The sequence below is a fragment of the Salminus brasiliensis genome, chromosome 11 (assembly GCF_030463535.1).
Source record: "Salminus brasiliensis chromosome 11, fSalBra1.hap2, whole genome shotgun sequence".
In the NCBI taxonomy this organism is placed as follows: Eukaryota; Metazoa; Chordata; class Actinopteri; order Characiformes; family Bryconidae; genus Salminus; species Salminus brasiliensis.
Genome location: NC_132888.1, coordinates 2,661,435 through 2,686,497, shown reverse-complemented (window position 1 = coordinate 2,686,497; position 25,063 = coordinate 2,661,435). Strand labels below are relative to the sequence as shown.

General features: G+C 42.2%; 1 protein-coding gene across 3 annotated transcripts in view; it reads right to left on the bottom strand.

The window, feature by feature from the left end:
- kifap3b (kinesin-associated protein 3b) overlaps nucleotides 1-25,063 on the bottom strand; it is a 37,210-nt gene that overhangs the window by 3,502 nt on the left and 8,645 nt on the right. For all 3 annotated transcript variants that reach the window (XM_072691403.1, XM_072691404.1, XM_072691405.1), the window contains exons 9-19: nucleotides 23,776-23,954; nucleotides 20,928-21,090; nucleotides 17,878-17,978; nucleotides 15,591-15,699; nucleotides 14,995-15,107; nucleotides 13,271-13,436; nucleotides 12,466-12,591; nucleotides 11,836-11,934; nucleotides 10,549-10,634; nucleotides 8,033-8,198; nucleotides 6,758-6,836 (exon numbers count right to left, since the gene is read on the bottom strand). In XM_072691403.1, coding sequence (XP_072547504.1) covers nucleotides 6,758-6,836; nucleotides 8,033-8,198; nucleotides 10,549-10,634; nucleotides 11,836-11,934; nucleotides 12,466-12,591; nucleotides 13,271-13,436; nucleotides 14,995-15,107; nucleotides 15,591-15,699; nucleotides 17,878-17,978; nucleotides 20,928-21,090; nucleotides 23,776-23,954 — 1,387 coding nt within the window. The remainder of the gene's footprint in view (nucleotides 1-6,757; nucleotides 6,837-8,032; nucleotides 8,199-10,548; nucleotides 10,635-11,835; nucleotides 11,935-12,465; nucleotides 12,592-13,270; nucleotides 13,437-14,994; nucleotides 15,108-15,590; nucleotides 15,700-17,877; nucleotides 17,979-20,927; nucleotides 21,091-23,775; nucleotides 23,955-25,063) is intronic.

The following is a 25,063-nucleotide window of genomic DNA, read 5'->3' as shown; positions in this document are numbered from 1 at the left end:
CACATCTCTACCTCTCTCTCTGTCTCTGGGTGGGTAGTTTCACCCTCCGTTTCCCTCATCACTCAGTTCCCATATAATATATAATAATAAGAAGAATAATAATAAAAAACATTAATAATTCACATAATATTAAAATAAATATAAAATAAAATAAAAAGGAAAAATTAAATAGTATATTTTATTGTCTTTATTCCAATACGGGAATACAAAAATTGCTCAAAATAATTCAAAACAATAATCTGATCAAATTTCCATCCAAAATAATTCAATCAAATTGTAACAATTTTTTTTTATTTGATAATTAAATTGTTGTGACAAAATTGAAAACCCTTAAAGAATCCAGTAGCTGAACCCATTTCCACCCACACTCCCTCACTCTCTCTAGCCGTCTCTGTAGTCAATGATCAGCTCGAATCCACAGCCTTTAAAATATGAGCTGCTTGCTTTGCTGCTATGCGCACACATGACAATGTGTTGTTTTTAGCCCCAAATCACTTCCAGCAATCAGTTACAGCTAAACCACCACCACCCCCTCCCCTCCACCCTCTGCCTCCGCTGTCTGAAATACGTCTCCTTCCTGCCGCCCTGCCAGGCCTGTCAGACCAAAGCTGAGCTTCAGGTGGGACGGATTCATGCCTCGGGTTCGGGACTCGGGCGCTGAAGACTCCCAGCAGCAGAAACAGCCTCAAATACTACCTAAAGCTACACAAAGCCGGCGTACAGATCTCACTACGCCCATCAGCGGCATTAGAGAGCATCAGATTTACACATCTGTGCAGTCTGCAGACGGGCTGCATGTGAAGTTGGGTTCTTTTGGAATTATGGCTCATGTAGATAGCAAGGAATTGCAGGAATTATTCTGACAATTAAAAATGTATGGACAAAAGACACTGGTATGGTGTTCCTGTGACTTTGCTATGCTTTGCTCTATGCTATGCACATTGTTCTGTGTGAGCAGAGCAGAGCTCATCAAATTATTCTTGAGCTCCCCGTAAAAGGAAAATCAAGAGTTTCATTCTGAGGTAAAGTAACAGGGTGGTAAATAGGCTTGTAAAACCGCATCTGAGCATATTTCATCCCAACGCAGTGTGTCACACTTAAAATGTACATACATCCATCAGCCATCAACATGAATACTACAATTACAAATATTTAAATAAATGTATTCAATGATTCTTAGTCATTTTATGTTGTACAAGTGTGAGAGGTCACACTGTAAGGTCGGATCAGGTGTATTTTTTGTTTTTGTGTAATTTAACCTACTGGTAGCATGGTTAGGAATCTGCTTAATTTCAATTAGCAACTGAATTTAATTCAATTTGAAATTGTATTTTTTCACTTTTTTTCAATTACATTTGATTTTTTTCCCCAATTTTTTCAAATGTAATTTTTTTTACATTTTTCAATCTCAAATATAAATTTCTACAATTTCAAACTACATTTTATCTATTTCAAAACATTTCTTTCAATTTCAAATTTACATTTTTCAATTTCAAATTTCATTTTTTATTTAAAAAATATATTTTTTCAATCTTAAATATAAATTTTTACAATTTCAAACTACATATTTCTATTTCAAAATATTTCTTTAAATTAAAAAAAAAAAAATTCAAATTTAATTTTTTTATTTCAAATGTATTTCTTTTCGATCTCATATATATAAATATAAATATAAATTTGTTCCATTTCAAATGTTTTTTCTCCACAATTTAAATTTACATTTTGTCAATTTCAAATTTACATTTAACAGTGTTCAGCTAAGAAATGTAGAATTTTAAAGCTGAAACTCTAAACTCTGATCTGAATTCATTAGATTTCTATGTTCTGTAAAAGTTATCCAGCATCGCTAAAACATTAGTTGTCATTAGTTTAGCAGAAGAAATCCTGACTAACAGAAATCAGGAATTCTCAGGAATCTGATCCCGGCCAAGCCAATTCCAGGCCAATTAAACCCAACATGTCACCTGGCTGTCTGTGAGGGCTTCCAAACGGGCCAATAAAAGAGGAGAGGGGGGGGTCACAGGGGGCTGGAGGGGGGCCAAAGAGGTCTGGCTGGGGGCAGCCATAAAATCAGGCGCTTTAAAGCGCGTCCTGTTTTTACTGTTCTGAGGGGTAAGATTGCACAGGAAACGGGGAAACTGCACTGCTTCATAAAGCTGCAGCTCTCGCTCCACTCAGTCGCTCCACTCAAGTTGTTCTGCAGCCCTTCAGCTTTGATCTCCTGCTCCTGTCCCAGCTCTGGTTACACGGGTCTACCTTCAGCTTTTGCAGATCGGCAGAGCCCCTCCTGACCCCCCTCTGCTGTGGCACAGCGGAGGACCAGACTACGTTTGAGACCTATCACCCCTCAGCTGCCATGATTCAGTGCATGCGAATGCAGACACACACTCACAGGAGCCCAAATATATATATATATATATATTCATTTTTCAACAATTTAATAGGAACACTTAAAACAAAGTACACCTACTCTAATCTTATTTAATCAGCCAATCGTGTGGCAGCAAAATCATGCAGATATGCTCCAGGTAATGGTGTTTTAATATCCATACTTATATACTTAGATTTCTAAGTTTTATTATCTGGAGTATTTTATGTTTTAGTTTGTCTTTTTTTATTGTATTATTTTGTTGGATTTATGTTTAATTACTTAACTTTTATCATCTTAATTATTCACCTTTTATTTTTATATTAAATATTCAGTTGCATTATTTATTTATTTATTTATTATTCTTTTTTTATTTTATTCCTTTATTTTTCTTCTTTATCCTATACTTTCATCAATCACCTGTGGAGCACCTTGAATTTCAATTTTATTTGTCTGAAAGGTGCTATATAAATAAAGTTTGATTGATTCATTGTTTGATTGATTGATCAGAATGGGGGGAAACGGTGATCTCAGTGGTTTTGAGCGTAGCGTGACGGTTGGTTCTGGTTTGAGTATATCTAGAACTGCTGACCTCCTGGGATATTCCGCTTAACAGTCTCTAATGGCAAATGATCCCTGTTCTGACTGGCTGCTCTCTTTTAGGGGTCAGTCAGAAAGCAGCCCAGGCTGAAACATCTTCTAGCTTCAGTGGGAGTGGCTAATTAGCCGATGAACAGGTCTGGTGTGTGAAGTTAACCTCTGCGTATTATGAATGTATTGAAAAGCTGTACACAGTTCATAAAAGTTATTCTTAATATAGTTACTTTTACTGTCTGGACTCTGATCACTCAATTACAAGTACCTAGTCAGTCGTTTCCTTCATTACTTAACCAGTAAGTCAATAATAAGCTGGAATAAGCTCAAACTCCACATCACGCGCTGCTGCAGGCCAAACCCATTCCTGCTTTAAACGGCCTGAGCTTACATCCATCACTTCACACAAGTCTTAAATAAAGACTGAGAGTGTATTTGATTATTATTCTGACCTCTGTCTCTCCGAGAGCCGCTCTAATTAAGCCCCATCACCCGAGAGCCCCAACACCCCCAAAAAGTCCACACAGCACATCTGAGACGTATCGCCTTACAGAGGGGCGCAGGAAAACGGCCCAACACCCCCATCGGCCCCTCACACACAGGACAGTCCCTCTGCATACACACACACACACACACATACGTATGCACACACACACACATACATACGCACACACACAAATCCCAGTTCAAATAAACACATCCCCAACCCCATCCTGAGAAAAACAACCAACTCTGAGACCAGCAGAAGACAGATGATGCCTGAATGCTCAGCCCATCATATGCACGGATCCCAAATAAGCCTGGAAGCTTTGACCAAATCATTAAGAGCAGTATTCAATATTTACACATTATTATTATTTTTATTATTAATCATATTATTCATAATAATAATAATAAAATAAGTGTCAACATTAATGATAAACTACAAATTTAATCATATTCCATCAACACTAACAATTCTACATATTTACTTTTTTAATATAAGCAAATTCAGAGTTTGGGGGGTTTGGTGGTGTAAAACTCTCGGTTCTAGATAACCTCACCCAGTCAGAACTTGGGTTCTACAGTGGAGGTGAACAGAAGCAGACGTCTAGAACTTCTAAAAAGCTCCCTCACAGAAAGATCTTCCACCTAATGGTGATGAAGACACTGCCTGATGCCTGAGACACTATTGTAGTTCTGAGAAGAGTTCGGCTCTAAATGTATTGGTCTAATCCATCCATGGTGGAGGGATACATGCAGGTAGCTGTGAGGCAAAATAGTCCCTGAAAAAAGCTTTTTTCTTAGATTTCCTTCCATTTTACCATTATCATTCATAACATATTCCATATAAAACTCAGAAGACTCGTGTAACTTCACTGGTGGGTTTGGACAGGAAATAAAATATGGGCTATATCTAGGTTGTAGTCTTGGCGACAGACGAACCAGAAGAACCAGTGGAATTCTCCCTTACCTGGGGTGCATGAGGTATCCTTTAATTGAGTACAAGTACTAGCATTGTGATTGTATTCTTTAACACTACAATCTATATTAAAACCACACTGGTGAATCGAGATGGTGAATTGGTTGAAGAGTTGTAGTATTTTTATGTTTATATTTTAGTATTTTAGTATAATTAATGCTGAATGATATTAATGCCTCAAGCACCCATAAAAGCTCATCTGGAACTGAGATTGGTTAGGAAGCTCACAACACACAGTGGAGAACAAAAGATGTGCATACTTAAGAAGTGCCTTCTCTGAGTGCTATACCATAATAACAATTAAAATGGCATGGACTCCACAGGACCTCTAACAGCATCCTGTAATATCTGGAAAACCGAATAAGACGTCAGCGGCAGATTCTTTAAGTCATGGTGTGGGACCTCCATGAATCGCATCAATGAGCCTTTGTTGTCCTTCCTTGGAGCACTTGTGGTAGTTACTGTACTGACCACTGCACACCGGGAATACCCCACAAGACCTGCCTGATGTTTTGGAGATGTTCTGACCCAGTCGTCTAGAACAAGGTTCTTGTTGCTGCCTAATAAATTCACCCCTTGACAGAGGTCATTGGCTATGGCTAATCAGTGTGTGTGTATAATATACAGTGAGTCCAAGAAGTATTTGATCCCTTGCTGATTTTCTTCGTTGGCCCACTAATAAAGACATGATCATTCTATACTTTTAATGGTAGATGTATTCTTACATGGAGAGACAGAATATTAAAAAGAAAATCCAGAAAATAAATCTAAGGAATATATATTAATTGATTTGTATTTCATGGAGTGAAATAAGTATTTGATCCCTTAGTATTCATTAGCAGTTCTGGCTTTTACAGACCAGTTAGACACTCCCAATCAACTTGTTACCTGACCTGAAGCCACCTGTTCTCACTAATCACTTGTGTGAAAAACACCTGTCCACAGAATCAGACAGATCACACAGATTTCAAGTCTCCAACATGGGTAAAACCAAAGAGCTGTCACAGGACCTCAGAGTCAGAATTGTTGACCTTCACAAAGCTGGAATGGGCTACAAAAAGATTAGTAAGGTGTTGGATGTGAAAGTAACAACTATTGGTGCAATTATCAGAAAGTTTAAAGAGTATAACATGACAATCAACAGACCTCGGCCCGGTGCTCCAAAGAAGATTTCGCCTCGTGGGGTGGCAATGATGCTGAGAACAGTCAGAAATCGTCCTGCAACCACTCGGCAGGAGTTAGCAAATGACCTGAAGGCAGCTGGGACCACAGTTTGCAAGGAAACAATTGGCAACACTTTGCGCAACAATGGATTCACATCCTGCAGTGCCCGAAAGGTACCCCTGCTGAAGAGAGCACATGTGGAGGCGCGCCTCAAGTATGCCAATGATCATTTGAAAGATGAACCAAGTTATTGGGAGAAGGTTTTGTGGTCAGACGAGACCAAAATTGAACTTTTTGGCCTCAACTCCACCCGCCATGTGTGGAGGAAGAAAAATGCTGCCTATGACCCCAAGAACACTGTGCCCACCGTCAAGCATGGAGGTGGAAGCATAATGTTTTGGGGGTGTTTCTCTGCCAAGGGTACAGGGCTACTTCACCGCATCACTGGGAAGATGGATGGAGCCATGTACCGCACAATCCTGAGGGACAACCTCCTCCCCTCTGCCAGGGATCTGAAAATGGGCCGTGGTTGGGTCTTCCAACATGATAACGACCCTAAACATACAGCAAAGGCAACAAAGGATTGGCTCAAGAAAAATCACATTAAGGTCATGGAGTGGCCCAGCCAGTCGCCAGACCTCAATCCGATCGAAAATCTATGGAGGGAGCTGAAGGTCAGAGTTGCCAAGCGACAGCCCACCAACCTTCATGATTTAGAGAGGATCTGCAAAGAAGAGTGGGCCAAAATTCCCCCTGGTGTGTGTGCTAAACTTGTGGTTAACTACAACAAACGTCTCACCGCTGTGCTTGCAAACAAAGGCTTTGCCACTAAGTATTGAGTGTGTTTGGCAAGAGGGATCAAATACTTATTTTCCTCATTGAAATACAAATTAATTAAAATATATTCTTTAAAATTATATTCTGGATTTTTGTCTTGATATTCTGTCTCTCCATGTTAGAATATATCTACCATTAAAAGTGCAGAAGGATAGTGTCTTTATTAGTGGGCAAACAAAGAAAATCAGCAAGGGATCAAATACTTCTTGGACTCACTGTATATATATATATACATTGATTATAAGGAGTGGGACCGGTGGGATCGGTTTTCACAGAGCCGGGATTAAACCGGCCTGACTGCTGAAGTGCTGTAGAAAGAGGTTCTCACTCACCAGCCGTTGAAGTCTCCATTCTGAGAATGGAACTGACTGTAGGGGTCCGGGCTCAGGCCCGCTTCAGGGGGCATCCCGTCTGAAGCGCCACACACATACACACAAATAAACACAACACACAGAGAGAACAAACAAATATGAGACACAGGAATCCAGCAGTGCCTCTCTCTCTCCAAAGCTCCCATTCATCTTCCTGACAACATGTCACCATGGACAGCCCTCAGGAACATCCTAAAACTGCAACTAAGAGACATCCCAGTGTTTCTCAAACAATATTCAAATATCTGACCTGGAAAACTCTATATTGCAAATATTACAGGGCTCATATACTACATTTTCGTGTATCCCAGAGGCCCATTTATTTTGCTTGTGTGGCTTTATTTTGCAAATACAGTCATAATGTTCTGAATGGCTGCTCTGCTCTTATTAATTATATTCATTTCAGAAAGCAGCCCAGGCTGCAACACTCCTTATAGCTTCAGTGGGTGTGACTAAATAGGTGAATATGGTAAATTCATAATTAGATTTCCATGCCTTTAAAAATGGTCTGCTTCATTTTTTTACCTCCAGACATACCACTGATACGTAGGCCCAAAAAGGCAATACGACAGAACTGGACCTTTTCGGACCTATAGATCAGCGGTATCTCTGGAGGAGGAAGAATGAAGCCTACACTGAAAAGAACACCCTGTCTATAGTGAAGCATGGCGGTGGCTCAGTGATGCTATGGGGCTGCTTTGCTTCCTCAGGGCAAGATGGACTCAATCTAGTATCAGGATCTTAGGAGAAAACATCACCCGAAGCTTGGCTGTCATTGGACCTTGCAACAGGACAGTGATCCCCAGGATACCTCAAAGTCCACCAAGGCTTGGCTTCAGAAGAAGTCCTTGAAGGTTCTGGAGTGGCCGTTACAGTCGCCTGACTTGAACCCCATAGAAAATCTTTGCTGGATTTGAGGAAGGTGGTGAGCTGGAGGACACTGACCATGAGGAATAGGGCTGAGATTCCAAGAGCATTTCTATTGCTCTATTTCTCCAGAGTTACTGACACAGTGTACACATCAGCTACAGGGTTTCAACCATGGAGAAAACTAAAAGTGGACAAAAATCCCTGGACAGGAGCAATATATTAATGCTCTGGCATAATTCTTACTGGAAAACAGGCTGCAGTCCTTGCTTGTGAGTAGTGTGTATTGATGCGGATGTGTTTATATACAGGAAAGATCAATATCAATGAGTATTGTGTGTAGATTGCGTGTGGATGCCCATATCTAACCGGTACTGTAGAAGAGGTCCGCTTGCTCCAGGCCGTCGGGGTCGTCTCCATACAGGTAGGGTTCAGCCTCGTCCATCTGCCGGCTCTCCACCATCTCCAGCCACTGAGAGTTGTGCCAGCGGAATTTCTCACTCTGAATCTTTCGTCCCCACTCTTCATCGTACTCCTAAACAAAACACACACACACATTTGGACAAAAGTATTGGGACACCTGCACCTGAAATCGAGGGTATTAAAAAAAGAGTTTATCCTGCCTTTGTTGGAGGTACTGGAAGGAGCTCCACCATCCATCATTCCAGAGAACACAGTTCTTCCACTGCTCCACAGCTCCTCAATGCTGGGGGGCTTTATACCCCTCTAGCCCACGCCTGGCATTAGCCAGCATGGTGCAAATAGGGTCATGATGTTTATCTGCTCCAGAGAGTCCTATTTATTCTATTGGCAGTACTTCTCTACAGGGCCTAGACAAGCTGCGTGTGTGTGTGCATTTGCACATCTGTGTCAGCAATGGGTACAACTTAAAGTAGCTAAAAGCATTTCCTAGAACATTTGGACATAATATAATAATAATAATAATAATAATAATAATAATAATTCATTTCTTCATAAATAAAGGAAATGTGTGTGTTCCTAGGGCGCTGTGTCCCAGGCTGCTGGCCCAGGCTCTGTTCTCTGAGCTGCTGTCCATATGATTAATGGTGGGTGCTGAGAGGATTGAAGCAGTGTGTGTTTTACTCAGGCTCTGCCACAGGGGGCCTCGCTGATTAATCTGTGTTTTCATCCAGCAGAGCAGCCGGCAGTAGGACACTCCAGCCATCCCTTAGGGCCCAGGACTGAGTGGGTTCAGAGGGCATCGTACCGTACAGCTTTAGTAGACCCAAACCTGTAATCTGAGCCCACCAACTCCACAATGGTCTGACAGAGGTCTGTGTGTAAATAGGAATATACTGTATATTGTTGGTGGTCTACCAGGTACTGCACTGTTGTTAGGGGTCCCATTTTCTTTATGCACCTAGAGTATCTTATCTGATCTTTTTAGAAATCTGATTAAAATCACTGAGCCACAACTTCACTTTTACACAAAGCTGAGAGATACAGAAGTGTCACTGAAAGGTAGTGAAGCATGTAGACTGATGCGGTAGAGTATTATCACAGGACTTTACACCAATATGAATTATGAATATGGGTTATGAAGACATTTTTACAAGCATTGCCCCGCCCGCTTGACTAGAGGTACACAGTACAAGCTCCGACTCTGAAGTAGCAGCGATAGAGAGGCTATGCTCATTATTACCGGCCTGACCCCTGGGAGCGCCAGCGTGGCCGTGGAAAGCCGAGGTCCACCACCACAGCAGGTTGCTAACCTCAGCTTTTCACCTTCTACTGTAAGGTATCGGACCCAGAGATGGCTGTTTTGTAGATGACTGGGAGAGCTTTCGGGATCTAATCCAGCAAACATCCACAATACACTCATAAAATGATGACCTCATTTATCATAACAACATCAACCTCCCCCCACACACACCATAGGAATGTGCACAGGCACACTATTACAGAGGGGTAAACTGTCCACTGCTAGTATCGGCTGATCACAAACCAGCTGCAGGCCGCAGCTTAGCTAGGTTGCCACTGTGCTAACACTGAGCTATCCATCTGCAAGAGCCTGTCGCCACGGACACAAGCCAGACCTACCCGCGGCCTCTTTGATGTGGTGAGGGGGCTTAACGAGCAGGCTAATAAAGTCAATGAAACACTTCCCCAGACAAGCTGGGCTTCCAACCACTCAGCGTTTGCTGATATCTCCTGTCAGAGCCAGCAAGCGGGTACACCCCGGTGACGGCATCGCCTCGACGTATAGCTCTGATGAAACACACACACACACGCTATGTGTCCAAATCAGCTACTTTAAGTTGCACCCATTACTGACACAGATGTGCAAATGCACACACACAGCTTGCCTAGGCCCTGTAGAGCAGAATAGGACTCTCTGATAAACATGAACCTATTGGCTCCATGCTGCCTAAAGCCAGGCATCAGCTAGAGGGGTATAAAGCCCCCCAGCATTGAGCTGTGGAGCAGTGGAAGAACTGTGTTCTCTGGAATGATGATGGTGGAGCCTCATCCAATACTTTTGAGATGAGTTGTGAAGTTGGGGGTGATGGGGTGGGGTGGTGATCAATCATCCAACATCCTGAGCTCACTAACGCTCATTTCGCTGGATGCAATCAAACCCTCACAGCAGAATGACTTCACTGGACAGTAGAGACAGTTACTCCAACAAAAGCAGATAAGCTTTTTTTTAATACCTTTGATTTTGGAAGATAAAATGAATGACCAGGTGTCCCAATACTTTTGTCCGTACAGTGTATGATAAATCTGAGAATGTAGAAATTAATATTGACTATTTCTGGTATGTTTTAGGTCGAAAAATGAAACAAAAACCCAGGAAAATGCAGGATATGGGCCCTTTAAAACACATGGCGGCATGTTGTGGCGTGAAGAGTGTGTGTACTTACTGCAATAATGTCCAGCGTGTTGTCACACACTTTTCTGATTTCAGTGTTCTTGTCGTGCATGAGGTCGATGAGGTAAGCGGGAGCCTCTGGAGTCCAGGAGTTCAGGAAATTACAGCACAAGCTGAAAACAGGTCTATTTAATACAATTCGACCCCACACTGTCTGATTATGGAGAGGTTTTACTGCCTTTCCTCTGGGCCTCGTCTCCGAGCACTAATGAATCCTCGCTCTGGGCTCAATAAAGAGCTTAATTAAAATTTCACACAACATAAAGACACATCAATCCTCTTGTTAGGGGGCAGGCTGTTAAACGCTTGCATAACAATGAGAAATAAAAAACGGGACAATGCTTTCCCAGGGACGTACTTCAGTCATGTGACCTGTTGTGTGGTTAGCAGTGAACCAGTAATATGCAGCATGATGTACAGTGCGATGGCGATGTGCCATTCCCCTAAAATAACAAAAAAACCTTCATTATTTGACAATATTTGATATAACCCAGCTACAGAACACTGACATGCCGTGACATAAAGGTGTCATGGCAGATATCATGGTCCATCATGAGCTGCTATAATGGATAATGGACCTCCATCATGGTCACTGCGTCAGGACGCGTTATCGGCTACTTCTGCCTGCACCCTTTACCAGAGCGCTCTCCGGTTTACAACCTCCTCAAAAATCTTCAGAGGGCACAGCTAACATGTCTGGAAGTCCCTCCAACACTACCGCTAGTGGCAGTGGTGCTCAGCGGTTAGACCTCCGGGCTATTGATGACAGGGTTGTGGGGTCGATATCCGGGCTCGCCAAGCTGCCACTGTTGGGCCCTTGAGAAAGGCCCTTCACCCTCTCTCTGCTCACCGGGTGCTGGAGTTGGCTGCCCACCGCTCTGGGTGTGTGTGTGCACTCTCTGCCCCTAGTTCACTAGGGTGTGTGTGTGTGTCAAGTGACAAGTACTTGCACCTTTACCTTTGCTCCTTTACTAAGGCTAGTCTGAACCGGCGATGAGGGCTCTGAACGGGCGCTGAGGGCTCTGAACCGGCGCTGAGGGCTCTGACCCAGCACTGAGGGCTCAGTTTTAATGAATGCTGAATGGATTAATGTTGATCTTGGAGTTTAGCTCTCGTTTCATTGGTCACCTCGTTATAAAAATTAGGTCATGATGGGCGGAGTCATATAGCTAGAGTTGACCATGTGTAAACTGGGTAGTGTAGTGCCATTTATGTATGTCTCGATGCCACACTCACAGCCCTGTGTGAGAGCATGGTGAAATTCTTGGAGGAAGGATACGAGTGTCTTTAATGATGACATCTCTGGTGGCCTGATGAAAAACCATCTGGTAGAAAACATAGACGATCTGGCACACAAACTCATCATCCTCCTGTTGGGCTGCAGAGACACACACACACACACACACACACACACACACACACACACACACACACACACACACATACATACATACAGAATGTTAAAGTAGTGAGATCAGAGCTTGGTTCCTCCAGGTTTCTCCTGGACCAGTAGAGGCAGCGATGTCCAGCCAGCACAGCGTGGAGGATGTGTTCAACTCCATCATCATCAGCATCAGCAGCATCAGCAGCATCAGCAGCACCAGCAGCACCAGCAGCACCAGCAGCTCACCTGATTTACCATCATTAAGCCCTGATCTGAGGAGAACTCTAAATAATACTAGACTCCATGAGAGAGGAGAACTTTGGAGATGTTCTAATGATGAACACAGTGATGGAGAACCTCCACCACTTTCTGTAGGAGTGTTATTATTAGTGTTTATTTTAATATTAGAGATTTACTGAGCAGATAAACACTTACTGTCATCCTAATATTTACACTGGGGACTAAAACTTTTACACAGTGCTGTATGTACACATACAGTGCCTTACAATATCAGCTGTGTCTCACCATTAAGCAGCTCAATGAGGGCAGGGATGATGCCAGATTTGGCCAGCATGACAGCACAGGAGTCGTCCATGGACACAGTGCCAATCATTATCACCACCTCCAGGATCAGGTCATCCTCTGCTGACCCTAAACACACACACACACACACACACACACACACACACACACACACACACACACAGCAAAGATCAAACAAAACAAGGAAAACTGTCCATGTGTACACACACACATACATACACACACCAGACATACATTAATATCTACACTTAAGGTCAATCAGCAGTGTGTTCAGTGACAGTGTGTGTTCAGGAGCTCCTGCTGATTCTCCAGCTGAGTCCTCAGTAGCTTCATCACCTCAATCAGGTGTGCTGCAGTGTTGTTACAGGCACAGAGAAGGGGATCATGGGTAAGCGTAGTCCTCAAAGGCTGTGACGCACACACCTCCAAATTCAGAACCACACACTGCATATATCTGTAGGGCTGTTGGTTGGCTCTCCTCCAGCGTTGGGGGTTGGACAATCTAGCCAGTGTGTGATCCAGAACCAGCCACAAATCTAAATGCTGCAGTGCAAGGATTGGTTGCGCAAGGTGTTGGCCAGCTAGGCCCCAACACACCACCAGAGGGCAGTAGAGAGCAAAAACCACCTGCATTTGTGAGTAGCCTGTGGGTAGACTACTGGCAGGCGGTCTTCTGCAGCTCCACCAAAGCTCCATAGTGCAGTAGCAGCTTTTCTGGAATGACAGAGACTCACTTATATACCCCCCACACACACACACACACACACTCACACCAGCACGCTGTTACCAGGTTTGAGGTGGTCTTTGAGGTAGGGCACGAGGTTATATTCTCTGAGCAGCAGCTCCCAGTCCAGGTCGGCGATGGTGAGGTTAGCCAGCGTCCCCAGACACTCGATCACAAACTCCTCGTCCTCATCCGGGCCGATCTGAGCCGCCAGATCACCCACATAATCCTGCAGCACAGAACCACACCTCCTGTTAGCAGCTACGCTAATCACATCACGGCGCAAAGCAGCTGTTACAAACCACACATTTACACCCAGCCTTAATGGCTCCGGCTCAGCAGTGCTACGTGCTGGATTACTGTGAACACTTGTAATTACTGCACACACTCATTCTTACACCAAGACACACTCATGGTGTGTGTAATATACTTAGTGTGTCCGATTCATCATTTCCTTTACTGCCATTAATACTCATGCCGTACCATGAAATTATTAAATTTACATATTCCAGCTTAGAAAGCTGGGATCGGAGCGCTGGGTCAGGCATACTACTGAACAATCACCCAGAGCCACCACTGCCTCTAGAGTTACATTACATTGGGCTGGTAAATTGGGTGGGTTTTGATAGACGTCAAATTTAACCATTAGTGGTCTGGAGTGATTGCTGTTGTTTTGCTGTAAATTAATGTCAGATTACCTAATAATTTTATTTCTTGTAATTTTGACTTTTCTATATTTTCTGACTTTTGACCATCTCCGATTAGCATCAGATAAAAATAGTTAGGACGGTTAATATGTCCGTGGCTAATTTCACTTCATTCGCCCTCTCACTGCCATACACATTGCTGCATTGCTGCCCCTAATGGTCATGCTCTGAACTGCAGTAAAAAACATACTTAAAAGTTAGGCAGCTGTATCACTGTAAATTAGTGTCAGATTTCATGATTTAGCATAATTTTAACTATGTTTTTTATTGCAGTTCAGAATGTGTCTAGTAGGGGCAGCAACATAGCAATGTGTATGGCAGTGAGAGGGCGAATGAACTGAAATTAGCCACGCACATAATAACTGTCCTAACTTTTTTGTCTGATGCCGATCAGAGAGGGTCACAAGTCACAAAATAAAAGTCCAAGTCACAAGTCTTTAGGCTAAGTCCAAGTTAGATAGATATACAAAGTGTATATGGTCAGCATAGCATAAAATAAACAACTTATCCATACACACATTTATATGTATATATTACACAAAAAAGGGGAATCCTGCTTTTGTAACTATAACTACTGTACTGTAACTGTCTCTACTGTCCAGAGAAGAAGACGTTCTACTAGGTTTTGGAGGAGCATTGCATAAATGCTTGGTTTTAATATATTTGTGGCTAATTTCAGTTCATTTGCACACTCACCTATACACCACGAATACATCGCAGCCTCTACTGGACATATTATGAAGTGCAGTAATGATCATACTTAAAGTTATGTTTAATCTTAAAATGGTATGAGCTGGAAATCTCATTGTTATTCCAGGTGCTTTTGAGAACCGAGTACTTGGGTACTCCGAGCACTCAAGGTTTGCACGTTTTCGGAAGAGCTCTAGTTCTGTACATTATTAAGCAATGTAATCTGAATTTACAGCAAAACAACAGTAATCACTCCAGACGACTAACGGTTCAATTTAACGTCCACTATAGGTCCATTACCTGAGTCAATTATCCTAATTACAAGTGACAGTGAGTAAACAGTGGACGAAAGCCATGGTAGGCTGGAGGCCCACTGGACTCTGGACTGACCAGGAACAGCTGTTTGAGCGAGCCGTCGTGCTGCGAGATGTTTCTGATCATTTTCATCAGCAGAGGGTCCTTAAACTTCAGAGCTCTCTTCATCAGCATCTTCAGACCATTTCCTACAAATACAGAAGAATATTTCTGTTCAATAGTCAATGAAAGGTCTTGATTAAAGCTCAGCAAAGAATCAAACGTCAGGTTTCCACCTTTACCTCCAAATATAGCCGATTTTGGTTTGGATGTGTGAAGTTTGCCAATTGAACTTTACATTGGAGCTACAAAGCTAATGTAGCTGACAAGTAATAGAAGCACCATTAGCATGGCCTATATCATTACACACTCTCCCCTTAAAGCATGCGGAGGTGTTCAATAATCTCTAATACACTTAATTATGACACTCTGTTATCTAGGATATTGACTTGTTTGGTGCTAATCAGTTGCATATATGCTTGTATTAGTGGTTAGCCTCGTAGCTCCACTTGAAAACTTAGATAAAATTTGATCTTCACCAAATTTTTCACCCAACTATGAGTATAATGCATTTTAATAACAAGCATATGATATGATATATGTAGAAAGGCCCGTTTGACCTTCTAAAGTACCTTCACAGATAATGTGGGCGTTCCTCTTGTTAGCTGCCAGGTTGATGCAAAAGGAAATCAGCTCGGAGTCGATTCTCTCTTCTCCGTGTTCAAACAGCATCTTCATTAGCTGCATACACACACACACACACACACACACAAAAGAAGGGAATTAACACACCACTACAACACATTATACAATACAATACACTCCTGAAGCTTATACCCCGTCTAATAAATGTGATTATATGGTTTTTGACACTGTATGAACCACAGTGGTCTATAAACATGGACTACAGTTCAGACATTCTGGCTGTAAATCACTTGATCAGTGTTATTGGGCTGAGTATCGATGGAGGACGTGGCTGGATGCCACATTAACCTATCCAGGCAACCTTGTTACGCATCATTGTGAAGGGCTACCCCTTCAGTAAACCCCCTGCTTCGTCTCTGAAATGTACTTTTTTGCAATCCATTTAGAATGGATTAGCAATTTTAATGACAGTATATCTAATTACACCCCCCCCCCCCCCGTATTGTGATGCTGTATTAACCTCTGTATTATCGCCAGGTTCATGCCGATACACAGTCCTAGAGGAAACGTAACTGAGTAAAAGTATTCAATTGTAATTCCCAAATAAGTGGTTGTTTGATCAACTGATGTCTGTAATGTCACTGACTAGGAATCACACTAAAATAAGCCACATTTAAATTCATCATGCAGTAGCCTTACACCATCCAGACTTCCAAACTTCCCCATCCATCAACTCTTTTCGGATTCGACACATTTAAAACACTGCTGAACTGAGAGAGCCGGGAATTCCCGCACAGAACTGCACACAGTGGAGCTCGGAGTGTCGTTAGTGGTGTTCGGAAGCTCTGCTGTGTTCTGATACTCACTGTACTGGGCTGAGTAATGGACTCTACAGAACGGAATCTGGTTACTGGTGTTAAAAGTCTTTACTCTGCTTCCCCCACAGGCTTTTTATCTGATATTCACCCATTATCTCCCCAATTTGGACTGCCAATTACCCAATCTGTACACAATTTTCCTTCCCAAAGCACCAGCCTGGAGACAGCCCACCCTGGAGACAGCAAGGCCTCGGCTGCCGATGGCTAGCAGCATGACCAGGATTCAAACCCGCGATCCTCTGATCATAGTGACAGCGCCTTAGTCCTACAGAGCAGATTTCAACACTGGCTTCAATGGGTTTCTGCAGCTATGCATGCATTAATCCTCCGTATTAAATGAGGAACTGCAATGCCCCATGGCCTTACAAACAGCTGCAGCAACTCACAAAAACATGGATTATATGATCTGACCGGCTCTCAAGATCTGCTAAATTATCACCAACCACATAATTGGGCTGAAAATGAGCAGATATCAACACAAAACCGATCGATTATGTTACCTGGAGAGTCATAAGCTTCTAGTTAGCTTCTTAGCTCCATTAGCCTCGTAGCTCCAGTACAGAGAAAAGCTAAACATGTTTTGGCTGATCAGCTAGACCTGAGGTACGAGAGGAATTGTGTAAATGTGAATTATGACTGAAGCACCCCTTTTAAACTTTCTAAGCTATGACATCACACTCAGGCCACAAGTCTAGTGTGACGCATGCTTTAAAGATGACCTCAATTTGGGCAGAACTGATCTTAGTCCGCAGCCTGTGAGGCTGTGAGGTCACCAGCCTGACTTGGAGGAAAGTAACTGATGTGGTGAAGTCATGTAAAGTCTCGCTTGCGTGTCGCTGGCGGCTCACAGAGGCAGTATGTGTGAAACGTGCCCAGATGGTTCCGTTTTGCTCCTGAGGTTCAGGTTACGGCAAAAATCCGGACTGCCTAGGGGTCCGCATCAGTACTGTAACCCACCTGATTCAAATCATCAGCTAATTACTAAACTATATGTGTTACATTAGCAAACACAACATGTGCTGGTTTACTATGAGTGGAATAGGAAAGCACCTGTATCCCTGCCGAAATGTCCAGCTCAAGACCAGCTTCTGCTGGCAGCTATACTGGTAAGCAAACTGGTTGAGCTGGTCGTCAAGCGTTGCTCATGATCAGCACAGATTATGCTTTCATTTAAGTTTGACTGATTGGACTAGCTGGTGTATCAGCATGACCGCTGGTGTCCCAGCATGGCCTGTTTGGTTATAATGATCAACCAGCTTGGTCATGTTGGTCATACTGGTCAACTATCCTGGTCATGCTAATCATACTGGTCAACTATCTTGGTAATGCTGGCCAACCACCTTTTTTTCTTTCCACAGGGACATTACAGGGTGAAGCATGTGTGAAGGAGCCTCACCTGAGGGATGCAGTCTGTGTAGGCAAACATGGACTTGGAGCGGTCGTCGATGCTGATGTGGTACAGGATACACATCACAATCTGCTTATGACTCTCACTGCCTGCAGAAACACAGCAAGCATTAAACTGAGATCTGAATATCATTTTGAAGTAAAGTTTGATGAAATGTATAAACTGTCATAATTTAGAATAAAAATATAAGTCTATAAAGTTTAAATGTATAAAGCCCCCCAGCACCGAGGAGCTGGAATGATGGATGGTGGAGCTCCATCCAGTACTTTTGGGATGAGTTGGGGAGTACACTAATGCTCTTGTTGCTTAATGCAATCAAATCCTCACAGCAAAGTCTAGTAGAAAGTCTTCTTCTCTGGACAGTAGACAGTTAATCCAATAAAAGCAGGATCAGCTCTTTTTAATAGCCTTGATTTCAGAAGAAAGCAGGTGTCCCAATACTTTTGTCCATATAGTAATACAGTGGGGAGAACAAGTATTTGATACACTGCTGATTTTTCAGGTTTTCCCACTTGCAAAGCATGTAGAAGACTGTAATTTTTATCATAGGTACTCTTCAACTGTGAGTGATGGAATCTAAAACAAAAATCCAGAAAAATACATTGTATGATTTTTAAATAATTAATTTCCATTTTATTGTGGGAAATAAGTATTTGATCATCTATCAACCAGTAAGAATTTTGGCTCTCACAGACATGTTACTTCTTCTTTAAGAAGCCCTCCTGTTCTCCACTCATTACCTGTATTAACTGCACCTGTTTGAACTCGTTACCTGTATAAAAGACACCTGTCCACACACTCAATCAGTCAGACTCCAGCATCTCCACAATGCCCAAGACCAGAGAGCTTTGTAAGGACATCAGGGATAAAATTGTAGACCTGCACAAGGCTGGGATGGGCTACAGGACAATAGGCAAGCAGCTTGGTGAGAAGGCAACAACTGTTGGTGCAATTATTAGAAAATGGAAGAAATGCAAAATAACGGATAATCTCCCTCGGTCTGGGGCGCCATGCAAGATCTCACCTTGTGGAGCATCAATGATCTTGAGGAAGGTGAGGAATGAGCCCAGAATTACACGGCAGGACCTGGTCAATGACCTGAATAGAGCTGGGACCACAGTCTCAAAGAAAACAATCAGTAACACTCTACGCCGTCAAGGATTAAAATCCTGCAGTGCACGCAAGGTGCCCTTCCTCAAGCCAACGCATGTCAAAGCCCGTCTGAAGTTTGCAAATGACCATCTGAATGATCCAGAGGAGGAATGGGAGAAGGTCATGTGGTCTGATGAGACAAAAATAGAACTTTTTGGTTTAAACTCCACTCGTCATGTTTGGAGGAAGAAGAATGATGAGTACAACCCCAAGAACACCGTCCCAACCGTGAAGCATGGCAGTGGAAACATCATTCTTTGGGGATGCTTTTCTGCAAAGGGGACAGGACGACTGCACCGTATTGTGGGAAGGATGGATGGGGCCATGTATCGTGAGATTTTGGCCAACAACCTCCTTCCCTCAGTAAGAGCACTGAAGATGGGTCGTGGCTGGGTCTTCCAGCATGATAACGACCCAAAATACACAGCCAGGGCAACTAAAGAGTGGCTCCGTAGGAAACATCTTAAGGTCCTGGAGTGGCCTAGCCAGTCTCCAGACCTGAATCCAATAGAAAATCTTTGGAGGGAGCTTAAAGTCCGTGTGGCCCAGCGACAGCCACGAAACCTGAAGGCTCTGGAGGAGATCTGTATGGAGGAGTGGGCCAAAATCCCTGCTGCAGTGTGTGCAAACCTTGTCAAGAACTACAGGAAACGTCTCATCTCTGTAATTGCAAACAAAGGTTTCTGTACCAAATATTAAGTTTCTTTTTCTGGTGTATCAAATACTTATTTCCCACAATAAAATGGAAATTAATTATTTAAAAATCATACAATGTATTTTTCTGGATTTTTGTTTTAGATTCCATCACTCACAGTTGAAGAGTACCTATGATAAAAATTACAGTCTTCTACATGCTTTGCAAGTGGGAAAACCTGAAAAATCAGCAGTGTATCAAATACTTGTTCTCCCCACTGTATGTACACAAACTGCCTATAAAAGCCTAAGGTAGTTATATAATATAATATAATTATATATCCCCCCCCACAAATTTCAACTGAACCTCAGGAAAAAAGAAACACACCACACACACACAACTAATAACCCCCAAATAAGACAAATAAACAAACAATCTCATTAATAACACTTTCCTCTTCAGAGAAACACAGCCCCTCACCCCTCACCCCCCTCACTCCGAAACACACTGAAGAATTCGTTCCATAAGCACTCATTAAAAAAACAGCAGCTAACCTGAGACCCCCAAACACATTAACACATCAACCATTAGAACCAGATGTGACCACTGGGGACCCCCGAAGGAAAGGGAGGGGGGAAGAGGGGATAAAAAAGAGGAAGAGAGGAAGGATAAGAGAGAATATGAGAAACCAGACTCCGCTCATATTCAACACAATTCATCATACGCTAGAAGGACAAAAGTATTGGGACATCTGCTTATTCATTGCTTCTTCTGAAATCAAGGACATTAAAAAGAGCTGATCCTGCTTTTGTTGGAGTAACTGTCTCTACTGTCCAGGGAAGAAGACTGTCTACTAGATGTTGGAGAAGCATTGCTGTGAGGATTTGATTGCACTCAGTGACAAGAGTATTAGTTCTTCCACTGCTCCTCAGCTCAATGCTGGGGGGCTTTATACCACTCTAGCCCATGCCTGGCATTAGGCAGCATGGTGCCAATAGGCTCATGTTGATTTGCTCTAGAAAGTCCTATTGTATTGGCAGTACTTTTCTACAGGGACTAGACTCTCTGTGTTGTGTGTGTGCATTTGCACACCTTTGTCAGCAATGGGCGCAACTTAAAGTAATGAATTCATTCATTAGAAGGGGTGTCCACAAAGATGTGGACACATACAGTGCATCTAAATGACTTCTGATTTTTGATGATGTCATCATGACACTGTTTCTGGTAAGGTGGGTGGAGCTGAGAGAGTTACCCAGCAGAGCGGTGAGCTTCGGGAGGAGCCCCACTTGCACCATCTTGCTGCGGAGGCCCGTGTCGAAGGAGAGGTTGAGGAGGAGGCGCAGGGAGACGTTCAGCAAATCTTCATGTTCACACGGGACCAGACGGGTCAGCTTCTCCACAGTGTCCATCTCAGCCTGACCGGGGCGACACAACACAGCACAGTTATAAACAATACACACACTGCCAGGGTCACTTTCCATGTGCTTGTTGGATGCTCTATGTTTTTTCCTGAGTATTCAGAGCATCTCCGTTTGATTCTTTCAATCAGAGAAATAATAAAATGGGAGTGATGTGTGACTGACAGTCCTGTGCAGATGTTTTAGCCCCCTAATTCCATTATTACAGACCCTGTGTCTCAGCGGTAAGAGAGTTTTTACTAGTGTTTACATCAGAACAGATGCAGGCGAACATAAATCCAGTAAAAGGAGAAACAAGAGCTTCTCATTCTGAAGAAAGAAAGTAGTGAGATCTTGTCGGTGAGCTAGTCTGAAGAACAGAGCTCGGTTCCTCCAGGTTTCTCCTGGACACCCCCCCCCCAGTCCAGCCAGCACAGCGTGGAGGATGTGTTCAACTCCATCAGCAGCAGCTCACCTGATTTACCACCAAACCAGGTGTTGATCTGAGGAGAACTCTAAATAATACTAGACTCCATGAAGAGAACTTTGGAGATGTTTAAGGGACAATTAATGATAAATACTAAAATAAATACTAATTAAATTAAACAATAAGTGTGTAGACTTACCTTTTCCAGTTAAAAGTACCTTGAGGAACGTTTGGAGGTTTGTCAGTGTAAAACCTGTGGAGAACCCTCCAACGGTGCTTTGGGGAACCTTGAAGGTTCCTCACAGCACCTAAGAGGTTCCTCCACAGTTTTTACTAGAGCTGCAGTGATCCGATATTATGATCTGATTTTGGTCCCGATATTAACAAAATTAGCTGGATCGGGTATCGGATATTTAGGCCGATCCATGGAACCAATCCTTTCATTTTAATTGGTTGGTGTGAGACTGCAGTAAATGTTTACATGTTTACAATGTTTAATTACTACTTGTATGTTAGGCCAAGTTACTTATTTATTCTAAGGTTCAGCTGCTAGATTTTATTGTGAATTACTGTTTATGCTAAATAAGACTGATTACTGTTTGTGTGTTTGACAAAGTGAAGCTACTTATTTTCAGTTTTGGCTGATACATTTGATTTATTTTAATATATTTTACGAAGTTTGACTCTTTTTTATTTTGAATTTAAATGCTGTGTTTATTTTACTGCTAAATAAAAAACAATTTAGTACATTTATATCTGTGTTCATTTGTTATATTAAATAAAGTAATGTTTAAGTCAATCCTGATGCCTTAAGTCTCTCCCACATGGTGAGATATACGGTTTATTATTTCAGCAATAGTATCGGACTGGTATCGGGTATCGACCGATATGCAAAGTATTTGTATCGGTATCCGAACTGAAAAAGCTGAATCGGAGCATCCCTAGTTTTTACATTGACAAACCCCCAAAGATTCCTTAAGGAGCTTATACTTTGAACAGTGCAACTCTGGTAGTCCAGTACTGATAGTTTATCTAGTCAGTCCTTCATTACAGTAAATCAGACGGGCTGCCGAGCAATCCACTGAACCAATCCAGACAGCCAGTTCCCGAAGTTCACATAGATAACCAGAACCCAAACCTTTGTTCTTCTACTCAACTCAAAAGAACTTTTCTGAAAACGGCTTCATTACTACTTTATTATTTAATATTCATTCTAATGTTTCTTATAAACACTTTCTGACCAGATCAATGGATTAAAACCATTTGGTAGGGCGTCTAGACCTTTTCACAACACTGTGTGTTTTTAACGTTCTGCTATATTGTGTGGATTGGTATCGAGCACTATGATACTACTCCTTGCTATCAGTATCAAAATTGGGGTCTCAATAGTATCAGAACGACCCTAAAGGAACTCCATGGCCTCAAATGCTTCATGCATTTGTGAATGGTTCCCATCCAGGAGAAAATAAAAACCAAAAACCCTGGTCTTTCCACGGTCGGTCCAGTAAGAGCCAGACTCTTCCGTCTGACACATGTTCTTATGCACGAACACGCTGAGGGATTTTAAGGGCCGAATGAACATTTCTTTTATCTGGAAGAAGGACTGCATAAGGAGAGACAGTCATATAAAAACAACTGCTTCTAATCTGGCTGTTTGAATGATGTACATATATACTGCAGCTGGGGTAAACTGGTTACAGGCGGGCTGACAGTGGGAAAGCGTGGGACAGGGAACAAGAGGAGACGAGAGGAAGGTTAGTTTGTAGCTTCATCCACTAAAATCTAAAATACGTCCCATCTAAATTAACCAAGAGCTTTACCTTATAAATGAAGCCTCATGTGAAAATAAATTAAGATATTCTGGATTCTACTCAGCAAAACTCAGATTAAATAACTACTGCTATTTGATATATATATATATGGTATCTCAGGTGGTGGTTAGTTTTTTGCTGTGATGTTCTGTTTGGTGAGTAGAGAGAGTTTTGCTATGAAAAATTGGACATATGTCCAATCAACCTCATATCTCCTCATAGAACATTTTAAAATTTAATGTAAGTCAATGTAAAATTCCATTCCATTCATTTTAGGGCATTTCCATTGGTCCATTCATTGTAAATGTTGACACAATGTAAAGAAGCAAGAGTATGTAAGAAAGCTGCTACTCAAGGGGGCGCTACTCCATGCTTGGTATTGGGCGTGGTGCTCCAGAGAGTCCTGGTCTATTAGTCAGTGTTTCTCTATGGAGATTATACAAGCTGTATATGGGGGGGACTCACCATGTCGTTTTTGTTCTCCAGGAATATGCTGAGCTTTTTGAGGAAGGAGACCACCAGCACCAGCAGCTCCTCGTTGTCCCGATCCAGCGTCTTCACCAGCAGATGAACAATGTTTTTATTTCTCATCTTTAGCTCTGTCCGTGTATCCTCAGCCAAATTCAGCAACAGATACAGAGCCACTGGAACAGCAGGAGCACAGTGTGAGGCCCAATTCACAGTGTGAATCTCCAAGTATCACTCAATTCCACTCAATTCAACTCAATGAAAAGAGCTGAAACTGTACTATAGTGAAAGTATGGTACTGTATTCCAATCTAACTCAATTAAAAGAGCTGAAACTGTACTATAGTGAAAGTATGGTACTGTATCCCAATCTAACTCAATTAAAGAGCAGAAACTGTACTATAGTGAAAGTATGGTACTGTATCTCAATCTAACTCAATTAAAAGAGCTGAAACTGTACTATAGTGAAAGTATGGTACTGTACCCCAATCTAACTCAATTAAAGAGCTGAAACTGTACTATAGTGAAAGTATGGTACTGTACCCCAATCTAACTCAATTAAAGAGCTGAAACTGTACTATAGTGAAAGTATGGTACTGTATCTCAATCTAACTCAATTAAAAGAGCTGAAACTGTACTATAGTGAAAGTATGGTACTGTACCCCAATCTAACTCAGTTAAAAGAGCTGAAACTGTACTATAGTGAAAGTATGGTGCTGTATCCCCATATAACTCAATTAAAGAGCTGAAACTGTACTATAGTGAAAGTATGGTGCTGTATCCCCATATAACTCAATTAAAGAGCTGAAACTGTACTATAGTGAAAGTATGGTACTGTATCTCAATCTAACTCAATTAAAAGAGCTGAAACTGTACTATAGTGAAAGTATGGTACTGTACCCCAATCTAACTCAATTAAAGAGCAGAAACTGTACTATAGTGAAAGTATGGTACTGTACCCCAATCTAACTCAGTTAAAAGAGCTGAAACTGTACTATAGTGAAAGTATGGTGCTGTATCCCCATATAACTCAATTAAAGAGCTGAAACTGTACTATAGTGAAAGTATGGTACTGTATCCCAATCTAACTCAATTAAAGAGCTGAACCTGTACTATAGTGAAAGTATGGTACTGTATCCTAATCTAACTCAATTAAAGAGCTGAAACTGTACTATAGTGAAAGTATGGTGCTGTATCCCCATATAACTCAATTAAAGAGCTGAAACTGTACTATAGTGAAAGTATGGTGCTGTATCCCCATATAACTCAATTAAAGAGCTGAAACT